Here is an 11,676-nt window from a genome sequence, read left to right on the forward strand (position 1 = left end):
GGTAGTTGATCCAGGGAATACCCTCTTGCCACTTGGGGAACCAAGAAGAAATGTATTTTTCCCCCAATGGAGCAAATTGGATCATACCTTATTGAGATTTTTTTGGATCAATCATGAGTATATGATTGTGTATGTGACAGACTCACCCAGGGCAGAGGCTTTTGGAGGGGACTGAATGCTAGCCTCTTGCCTACTGACTATGGGCCCTCGCATTTGAGGGAACTACAAGCATTTAGGAAGGTATTCTGTTATGTAATGCAAAAGGACATTATTAAGAATGATGGTCTCTGCATGCTTGGGACCCATATAGTCAGTGAGCTAGGAGACGTGAAGTCTACCCTAAAGGTCATATCTCTGAGTCACCTAGTCTGGGTAAATGATTAGATAACTAGCTCATGTTAATTAGGTTTCTGGTTACAGTTTTTATTGTAAGCCTGCTGTATTATTTGTATATATATTATATATTTGTGTGTCATCTCAAATAAATCAGTCCATGTTCAGAAACTAAACAAGTATTGTCTTGTTTTGTGCTTGTGAGCGGTTTGAATATCTGATATCTATATTCAGACTGGGAGGAAGCCATATATGACGAAAGCACTCAAGCGGAGTGTGGGATGTTTCATTAGAGTGTATATGGAGGTTTTCTATTTATTTAATCTATGTATTTATTTTCTATAACTTCAAAACATATCTCGGGGCAAAATGCCGAGAATCAATTCAGGAGAACGGACAATACATGGCATAACAATGTATTTTTATACTTACAGGTTCTTCTCCAACAACAAGGCACTTTGTGGATGAACATCGGATAGAACTGATCGATGGAGTGCACCCAATAGATCCGGTCTTAGATAGGCTCAGAGATCTGGAACTATTAACCCCTGACCAGTGCAATATTGTGACTAGTAAACCCACCCGCCAGGACAGGATGAGAGAGCTCTACGAATTTGTTAGAGGTTGGGGGAATGAGGATAAGGACAAGTTACTCCATATTCTAGAGGAGACCAACAAGTCACTAATGAGAAGGTTAAGAAGACAGTGACTCCATGAAAGGCATCTCAAATTCCTGTGATAAGAACCGCTACAGAACTGCTGAATAATTGGTTTAAACACAAGGTTAAATCTGAAGAAAAAAAAATCCCTACCGCTTCACATCTCATCATGTACCTGTAATGAAGCGGGTATCGTGTTGTGAAGGCAGCTGGATCCTGGAGAAATCTTCACTGCAGGGATGCCCCGTCCTCTTCCTGTCTCTGAACTGCCAGCACTGCAATGGTTAACCTACGCTGTGAAGAACTGATCCAAAACGTGGCCGATGTAAGGGAAGTTTTAGGAAAACTCAAAAAATGTCTGACCAATGAGCAGTGTGGGATGTGAGGAACATCCCAGGACCAGATGAGAGAGCTATTCAGGATTGTCAGAGGTTGGGGAGATGAAAGCAAGGATGAGCTACTCGATGATCTAGAGAAGACCAACAAGCAACTGATTCAGAGGGTAAAAACAAAATGAATTTATGAAAATGTTCAGAATCATATTTAATTTCAGGATTGTGGACGAAACCATGCAGATCATTTTATTTTTAGGTCTGGACCAACTCTGCCTCCAGAACACCTGGTTTGTAGGAAGGATACAGTCTAATATAGAACCATTTATTCCAACCTGCATACAGCTGTTCAGGTTTGTTGGCCATCATCAGAGACATGGAGACAGTATAACCAGACAGGTTATGTTGATATGGACTTAAAGGAACCTAAACCTCCCTCACTGTACCAGTAAACAGCAAAATAAAGTCTTCTTAAAAAAGGAGAATATCTCCACATGTGGATGTATTAATAGCCCAATGGCAAAAAAGGTTCTCAACATTCAACCCACTAGCCTAACATTAAGAACAAACACTTTCATTTTGGGATATTAAAGGAGATCTATGGTCATAGCATACACGTTATAACTTCAGCATTGTAATAAGAATACAAATAATAATTATCAAAGTGGAATTTCACCCAAAGCCTAACTCTAAACCTACTCCCAGCCCCATCCTAAGCCTAATCTATCTAACCCTGTAAAGAAATCACTCTACTTGCCTATTACCTACCTTAATAATCACTATACTTACCTATTTTGAAGCCGCTCCTGTCCGATCTTAGGTTGAGCTGTCAGTAGCAACTTCTGTGTAGAGCAGAGGCAGCCGTCAACGGATGCCCCATAGTAATGCCGCGTACACACGGTCGGACTTTTCGTCTACAAAAGTCCGACAGCCTGTCCGACAGACTTCCGACGTACCTTCGGCGGACTTGCGGCAGACTTTGTTACGAACGGACTTGCCTACACACGACCACACAAAAGTCCGACGGATTCGTACGTGATGACGTACACCGGACTAAAATAAGGAAGTTCATAGCCAGTAGCCAATAGCTGCCCTAGCATGGGTTTTTGTCCGTCGGACTAGCACACAGACGAGCGGATTTCGGGGTCCGTCGTACTTACGACGTAAAGATTTGAAGCATGTTTCAAATCTAAAGTCCGTCGGATTTGAGGCTAAAAAAGTCCGTTGAAAGTCCGGAGAAGCCCACACACGATCGGATTACCAGCCAGCTTTAGTCCGTCAGCGTCCGTTGGACTTTTGTAGACGAAAAGTCCGACCGTGTGTACGCGGCATAAGTCTTCATTTCCAACCATTGTTGGCTTTCTCTCTCTCTACACAGAAGCCAGCGCTGGAGACCGGACTGGAGAAGCTTCAAAATACGTAAGTATAGAGATTTTTTTCTTTACAGGGTTAGATTGATTAGACTTAGACCCCGTACACACTATTAGATTTTCTGCTGATTTTTGTCTGCAGATTTACCAAAACCATATAATATGAGGTCAAACCTTAAGAGTTTCAATTTGTATGCAATCAGGCAGGCCCTCGCACTACATGGTTTTGGTAAATCTGAAGACAAAAATCTGCAGAAAATCTAATAGTGTGTATGGGGTCTTAGAATGGGTCTGGGAGTAGTTTTAGCATAAGATTTTGGGTGGAATTCCACTTTTATGAAAATACAATATAGGTTTTCTTGAAAAATCTTGTGAGTGCTGCCTGCCTGCTCTTTTCATAATTCTTGTCACCATGCCTTGCCTTAAAAACCACTTCAATACTCATCCCACACCTAGATATCTGACTTCATACACAAATACTCCCCAGATCTTCCTCCCATTCCTTCTGCTGAGATATTAAGTGTATGGATAGCCAAAAGGTTTCTTACCCTGGAGATGCAATGGGAAGTGAGAGGAAATCTCTCCACAGTGAGTAGAATTCTCCTCTTGGACAGTTGTCACCAGAACACGTGTCCCCAATGGAAGAATTCCCTTCTGACCGTCCATACAAGCCCTAAGTGGTTGTATCTTAAGTTCCCCAACCTCGTCTTTTAGATTGTAAGCTCAGTCAGGCAGGGTCTTTTTTCTTGGCACTTTTTTATTTATGACAAATACAAAGCAAATATATGCAAACAAATGCTCGAGAAAGTAAGATCCTATGTCCTACAAGGGCCAGTGGCAAGCATTCGTCTAACATGGAAGAAGCAAAGCACTTGTACTGTACCTACAGCATTTCTCGCCAAAGCCAAGTGGCCCTCCAAGGTAGAACCAGTAAAGACTAACATAGGGAGAACAGGAAAAAAAGAAAGTACAAAAAGATGGAGAAAGGTGGTGGTGGTGGGGGCGGTTATCTATTCCTCTCACTATCAGGTCTCTCCAACCTGTGTCTCTGAGGTCTCTCCCACCAGAGCTGTGTATTTGGCTGAATTGGAAAAGTTGTGCCAATAAGCTCTGGTTCACACCAGTGCGGCTTTAAAATTATGCTACTTCAGCACAATTTCAAAGCCACAGATCAGTGCGATTTGGATCTCTGATTTCAATGCGGCGCGTGACTTCATTTAACAGAAGTCAATACAAGTCGCAATAAAATCAGAAAAAAAGTAATGCAGGGACCTTTTTCAAAGTCAATGCAACTTGAGTCGCAACGGTATGAGCGGTTGGATTGCCGGCAATGGGGTCATGCGCATGTCAAATCACACGACAAATCGCACTGGTGTGAACCAAAGCTAAAACCATTTCTTTACACATTTGTCCAGTGTGTCCTTCTCTGCTGCCATCAGGTCTTCCATTTCATTAATTTCTCGTACTTTGCTCAGCTAGGATACAATGGAGGATGCTTGTCGTGTTTTCCAGAATAATGGAATGTAACTTTTCGCTGCGTTGATCAAAAGTAGTACGATTGATAGTCCGTATACTGAGCACGGAATATTGTGGCGGTGCAGCAAAAAAAAAGCGTGGGGTCTAGGGACAGTTCATGGTCAGTGAATTTCTAAATTTCCCGATTGGCCAAAACGTCAGGCGACCCTATTGGACGCCTAGCGCTGGGAGGAGCAGAGAGGAGACGCACAACGGAGAGGACTCCAGGAGAGGACACCGGAGCCCGCCACACTGGAAGATGGCCACAGCAGCTCCGACCACTGCTCTCACAGCCCGCATCCATGGTAAGGACAGCGGGTGGTGGAAGGGGGGTGTTAGTGCCACGACGCGGCAGGGGGGATAGCTGGCAGTTGGGCCCGGGGGGGGGGGTTTGATTGCCGCCCCAAAAAAAAAAAAAAAACACCAGCTGCCACTGGTTTCAGAGATTAGTGCAGGACCCAAAAATGGTGAACATGTCCCCCACTGCTTCTCCACATCTCCAGTTCTTTGGATTTTAAGGGAACATTTTGTGCAACAAGGTTTTCTTTTATTCCTGTTTCATGCTTTTAGATGTGTATCTGTTTTTGTTTTTTTTTAAATCATTTTTTATGTCTTGTACAGTGCTGTGTAATATGTCTATACCTTTGTGTAATGAATACTGTTGTTATCAAGTAAAGAATGAATTGAATACTCACCGTGTTCCCACTGCCAGCACCGCTAATCTCTACAATAGTGAAGCCAAACCATCGTCTGAAGATTCCACAGAATCTGACACTTCCGGGTATGTCAATTTCCTGGTCCCCCCCCCCCCCCCTCTGCTCCCAATGGTTCAGTCCCTCCATCATTACTGTATCCTGTAGTGCTGTGGGGGAGGCTGAAGGAAGAAACCACATCACACAGCAGGGGACCAGGAAAGTGTCCGATTCTGCAGGATCTTCATCCGGAGGTTTCTGTAGAGATCGGTGGGGTATTCCATAACTTCTCTGCAGCATTGTATAGATTTATCTTCGGGACAAAGTAGCATTAATATTGATAATGTAAATAATAAAAGATGTTACTACAGAATATATTTTTTTTATTATATAAAACGCATTTGTATATACAGTACAATACAATATGCTAACATTTACAGAGATTTTTTATGTATTTATTGTTTCTATCCCGGTATACAGTTTTATAATAAGATTATATTTTACAAACAGCATTGAGACCTCAAATCCTGATTGTAACTCTGCGGGGTGTTTGTTGGTGCCGATGCATTTACAGTGTTAATAAGACCGGATTTAATAAAGCAATATTTACATTTATTGTTCCTTTCCTGAATGTTTTATGTCTTTGCTTATTGCTTTAAGGATAGACCAATGTCTAGCTACAATCTTTTCAACTTTTTTTGTGCTGTATACTATAATCCATATTCATCTTAACCGCTTCAGCCACCAAAAGATTTTACCCCCCTTCCTGACCAGAGCACTTTCTACAATTCGGCACTGCGTCCCTTTAACTGACAATTGCGCGGTCGTGCGACGCTGTACCCAAACGAAATTTGGTTCCTTTGTTTCCCACAAACGGAGCTTTCTTTTGGTGGTATTTGATCCCCTCTGCGGTTTTTATTTTTTGCGCTATAAACAAAAAAAGAGCGACAATTTTTAAAAAAATTTTACTTTTTGCTGCAATAAAAATCCTCAAAAGTCTTTTTTAAAAAACAAATTTCTTCATCAGTTTAGGAAAATATATATTCTTCTACATATTTTTGGTAAAAAAAAAAAATAAGCATATATTGTTTGGTTTGCGCAAAAATTATAGCATCTACAAAATATGGGATAGTTTTATTGCATTTTTATGGCATTTTTTTATTATTATTTATTTTTTTTAATAGTAATGGCGGGGATCAGCGATTTTTAGAGGTAGTGCGACATTGCGACGGAAAGATCAGAGACTCTTGACACTTTTTTGGGACCATTGGCATTTATACAGCGATCAGTGCTATAAAAATGCACTGATTACTGTGTAAATGTCACTGGCAGGGAAGGGGTTAACACTTGAGGGGCGATCAAGGGGTTAAGTGTGTGTTCCCTCAGCATGTTCTAACTGTGTGGGGAAAGGATTGACTAGGAGAGGAGCCATATCGTTTTTCCTAATTAGTAGGAACAAACCACATGTCTCCTCTCCTCTGACAGCACAGGGATTTGTGTGTTTACACACACAAATCCCCGTGCTGGCGCTCGTGCACACGATCGGCACTGATGGGAACTCATAGGTGGCACTGATAGATGACACTGATGGGCACTGAAAGGCTGCACTAATGGGTACTTATGGGTGGCACTTATGGGTGGCACTGATGGGTATTGAAAGGCGGCACTGATGGGTACTTATGGGTGGCACTTATGGATGGCACTGATGGGCACTGATAGGTGGCACTGAAAGGCGGCACTGATGGCTGGAACTGATAGATTGCACTAATAGGCATGACTGATGCCACTGGCATTTGCAGGCATTGATAATGGGCATTGATTAGCATCTGCCCAGGCACTGATTGGCACATCCCTGGTGGTTTAGGGTGGCATACCTGGTGGGCCAGTGTGGGCATTCGCGGGGGGGGCTGTACTGATAACCAATCAGTACAGACCCCCCCCCCCCGTCCGGAGTGACGCCGATCAGCTCTCCTCTACTCGTGTCTGTCAGACGCGAGTGAGGAAAAGCCGATAAACAGCTCTTCCTGTTTACATCATGATCAGCCGTGATTGGACACGGCTGATCGCGTGGTAAAGAGTCTCCGTCAGGGGCTCTTTACCGAGATCAGTGTAGCGGTGTGTCAGACTGACACGCCGTACCACCGATTGCTGCCAACGGACGTGCGCTGGCAGTTATCCTGCTGAACGTCATATGACACCCAGTCAGGATAATAGAACCACCACCCGGCCGTCATTCTGCTATAGGCCGGGCGGGAAGGGGTTAATATTCTTGGTGTTCCTATTCAGTATATACATGAATACCTCCAAACTAGGCAGATCCCTTTCCCATATCATCACTAAATCATCTATATACCTCTTGTAGCAGACCAATTGAGGCAGATCGATTGCGAAAAACTACCTCTTCCTCCCAGTGAGCCATAAACAAATTGGGCTCACTGGAAGCAAAACGAGCGCCCATTGCCACGCCTCTGGTCTGCAAGAAAAATTAACGATCAAACCAAAGGTAATTGTTTGATAACCAAAACTTGAGACTATCTAATAGGAACTTAACATGTTTCCTAGTAAGATCAGCACCAACCAGTGCCCATTCCACTGAAGCCAAAGCATCATCATGGTCAATAATAGTATATAACGATCCCACATCAGCGGTTATCAATATACTAGGGGGGAGTACATGTGAGGGTATCTAACGTTTGTAGGATTTGTTTGGTGTCTCTCAGATATGCATCCATTTTCGTTACTAGAGGCTGGACAAAGAAGTCTATATATTGCCCTAACCGCGCCGCCACGGAATCAATTTCAGTAACTATATCGGACGGTCTGGAGGTTGTTCCAAACTTTTATGTCATTTGGGCAAAAAATAAATAATAGGAGTTCTACAGAACAAAGGGTCTAAATATAGCGCCTCTTTAGAACTTAAAATTCCCATTTATATATATATATATATATATATATATATATATATATATACCAGTGCCTGCCAGTAAAACCAATCAGTGCCCACCTATACCCACATGTGATGCCAATCATTGCTCATTAGAGCTGCCAATCAGTGCCCAAAAGTAATGCCAGTCAGTGCCTCCTTATCAGTGCTGCCTATCAGTGCTGCCTATCATTGCCCATCAGTGCTGCCCAGCAGTACCCATCATTGCTGCCCATCAGTGCACTGTGCACTGATGAGGCGGCACTGATGGGCACTGGTGAGGTGGCACTAATATGTAGCACTGATGGGCACTGATATGCAGCAATGATGATCACTGATATGCGGCATGGATAGGCAGCACTGATGGGCACTGAAAGGAAGTACTGATGGGCACTGATAGGTGGCACAGATAGGCAGCACTGACTTTCATCACTGATGGGCACTGATAGGTGGCACAGATAGGCGGCACTGATATGTAGCACTGATGGGCACTTATAGGTGGCACTAATATGTGGCATGGATAGGTGGCACTGAAAGGCAGCACTGACTGGCGTCACTGCTGGGCACTGATTGGCATCACTGATGGGCACTGATAGGCGGCACTGACTGGCATCACTGCTGGGGCTGCACGGTATCATCTTGGTCTCATTCTTTTCAGCCAGCGGTCAGCTTTTATGTAAAAGCAATCCTAGTGGCTAATTAGCCTCTAGACTGCTTTTACAAGCAGTGGGAGGGAATGTCCCCCCCCCCCGTCCCACCGTCTTCCATGGTTTTCTCTGGCTCTCCTGTCCCAACAGAGAACGTGAGAATGCAGCTGGTGGTTCCGCCAGCTGACCATAGAGCTGATCAGAGACCAGAGCAGCTCCAATCATCTCTATGGCCTAAGAAACCGGAAACTACGAGCATTTCATGACTTAGATTTCGCCGTAGGTAAACAGCGCCATTGGGAAATTGGGAAAGCATTTTATCACACCGATCTTGGTGTGGTCAGATGCTTTGAGGGCAGAGGAGAGAGCTAGGGTCTAATAGACCCCTATTTTTTCAAAAAAGAGTACCTGTCACTACCTATTGCTATCATAGGGGATATTTACATTCCCTGAGATAACAATAAAAATGATTTTAAAAAAATGAAAGGAACAGTTTAAAAATAAAATAGAAAAGCAAAATAAACAATAAAAAAAAGCACCCCTGCCCCCCCCCCCCTGCTCTCGCGCAAAGGCGAACGCAAGCGTCGGTCTGGCGTCATATGAGGTATCACCGCGAAGGTCAGATCGGGGGTAGTAATTTTTGCAGTAGACCTCCTCTGTAAATCTAAAGTGGTAACCTGTAAAGACTTTTAAAAGCTTTTAAAAATGTATTTAGTTTGTCGCCACTGTACGTTTGTGCGCAATTTTAAAGCATGTCATGTTTGGTATCCATGTACTCGGCCTAAGATCATCTTTTTTATTTCATCAAACATTTGGCCAATATAGTGTGTTTTAGTGCATTAAAATTAAAAAAAGTGTGTTTTTTCCAAAAAAATGCATTTGAAAAATCGCTGCGCAAATACTGTGTGAAAAAAAAAAAAATGAAACACCCATCATTTTAATCTGTAGGGCATTTGCTTTAAAAAAAATATATAATGTTTGGGCGTTCAAAGTAATTTTCTTGCAAAAAAAAAAAAAATTTAATGTAAACAAAAAGTGTCAGAAAGGGCTTTGTCTTCAAGTGGTTAGAAGAGTGGGTGATGTGTGACATAAGCTTCTAAATGTTGTGCATAAAATGCCAGGACAGTTCAAACCCCCCCCCCCCAAATGACCCCATTTTGGAAAGTATACACCCCAAGCTATTTGCTGAGAGGCATGTCGCATCCATGGAATGTTTTATATTGTGACACAAGTTTCGGGAAAATTACAATTTTTTTTTTTTTTTACACAAAGTTGTCACTAAATGATATATTGTAAAAAAACATAATTATTAATTCCGCATTGACTTCAATGGGATGCAATACTGCATGCGGCCAGAGGCAGGGGGAGGGTGCCGGAGAGCCTCGGAAACAGCTGGAAAGGCCCAAGGACAGCTCGGCTGACCTCGGCAAACCTCGGAAAGACCCGTAAATATAGTATTTACAAGTCTTTCCTAGCATTTCCAAATAGCTACGATCGGCGCAGTTCGGCTCCGCTCGGCTCTGGCGCCCCCTCATCTCAGGCCAAACGCGGTACTGCACACCACTTTGGCCTGAATCCTGCTAGTTTTGCGAGACAACACTCGCAAAGTGAGTTAGGATTTTTCAAAATACAGTGCTCGTGTTGCGAAACGCTCGTTAGCCGCGTTACTTGCAATCCGAGGTTCCACTGTATGTGGAATTGTACCCCAAAATACATTCTGCTGCTTCTCCTGAGTACAGGGATACCACATGTGTGGGACTTTTTGGGGGCCTAGCCGTGTACGGGGCCCCGAAAACCAATCACCGCCTTCAGGATTTCTAAGGGTGTAAAATTGTGATTTCACTTCCTCACTACCTATCACAGTTACGGAGGCCATGGAATGTCCAGATAGCACAAACCCCCCCAAATGACCCCATTTTGGAAAGTAGACAGCCCAAGGTATTTGCTAAGAGGCATGTCGAGTATTCTGCAGCTCTCATTAACTTTTGAAAATGAAGAAAGAAAAGAAAAATGTATTTTTTCTTTTTCTTTTTTCAAAACTTTGTGACAAAAAAAGCGAGATCTGCAAAATCTCGCTTTTTGTCACATAGTCTGCAAAAACTATAGAGATCAGACCAAAATGAGGGACAAACGAGGAGGAAAGCGGGACAGAGGGACTTTGTTCCAAATCCAGGACAGTCTCTCCAAATCCGGGACAGTCCCTTGAAATCAGGGACAGTTGGGAGCTGTGTTAGTCCCCAGTTATTGGACAGAAGATCACACAGACCAAATGATCAGACCAAAATGAGGGACAAACGAGGGGGGAAAGAGGGACAGAGGGACTTTTTTCCAAATCAGGGACAGTCCCTCGAAATACGGCACAGTTGGGAGCTATGGTTTTACTGTTATCACCTTCATTACTTCCTGCACCATCACTCCCATCAACACCACCCACCATCCCCCATTACCCCTATATAACTTGTATGACGATCATTTCACAGATTTTACTGCAATTCTTCTGGAGGGTAAATAATCGCTACTGTGAACATCATCATCATAACTACATTCCCATCATTCTGTGTTCTTAGCAGTGCATTATCCTGTATAAAAATACATGGCGGAGCCATCATGGTTGCCACCATGAGATTATGAGCTCTGAGCACTCTTGTGTGCAGATTATACACAATGACACCCGCCCGGTGCAGGAAAAAATAGCATGGAATTTATTAAAAAAACGGGTTATTCTACATTCTTTTCTTTCTGACTGAACTCTGATAATTACACCTCGCCCAGCCGATCGTGAGACTGACGGGGAGGAGAAGGTCAACCATGGCAGGTCTAATCAATGTCAGGAGATGTATGGTGATACATACAGTATATACATTGTATACAGTGACTGGGGGGGGGGAGCATTCTGACATCCGTGGTCCCCAGACAGCTTTAGATGTTCTTCTTTTTATTTAACATCCAGCACACGCAGCAACTTACATAAAGGAAAACAGCATCAAAACCGAGTACTTCCGGTCTCGGCCGTGACCGGAAGTGACGACACCTGGCTCCTCCCTGACGTGTTGCGTCACTGCTCACGTGACTCATCAAAGGGCGATGGAGTCAGGTGTCAAAGTTGCCAGTTTATATAGTTTCTGACGCTGCCGTGGCAGGCCTAATCAATGTCAGGTCATGTATGGCTGTACATACAGTATATACATTGTATACAGTGACTGGG

The 11,676-nt window shown here is 43.4% G+C and overlaps 1 protein-coding gene across 2 annotated transcripts in view; it reads left to right on the top strand.

The window, feature by feature from the left end:
• The window catches only part of LOC141144052 (NACHT, LRR and PYD domains-containing protein 3-like), a 107,771-nt gene extending 102,255 nt beyond the window's left edge, over window positions 1–5,516 (top strand). For both annotated transcript variants that reach the window (XM_073629405.1, XM_073629406.1), the window contains one exon: window positions 768–5,516. In XM_073629405.1, coding sequence (XP_073485506.1) covers window positions 768–1,042 — 275 coding nt within the window. In that variant the 3' untranslated portion in view covers window positions 1,043–5,516. The remainder of the gene's footprint in view (window positions 1–767) is intronic.
• Window positions 5,517–11,676: the final 6,160 nt, after the last annotated feature.

The sequence above is a fragment of the Aquarana catesbeiana genome, linkage group LG05 (assembly GCF_042186555.1).
Source record: "Aquarana catesbeiana isolate 2022-GZ linkage group LG05, ASM4218655v1, whole genome shotgun sequence".
NCBI lineage: Eukaryota > Metazoa > Chordata > Amphibia > Anura > Ranidae > Aquarana > Aquarana catesbeiana.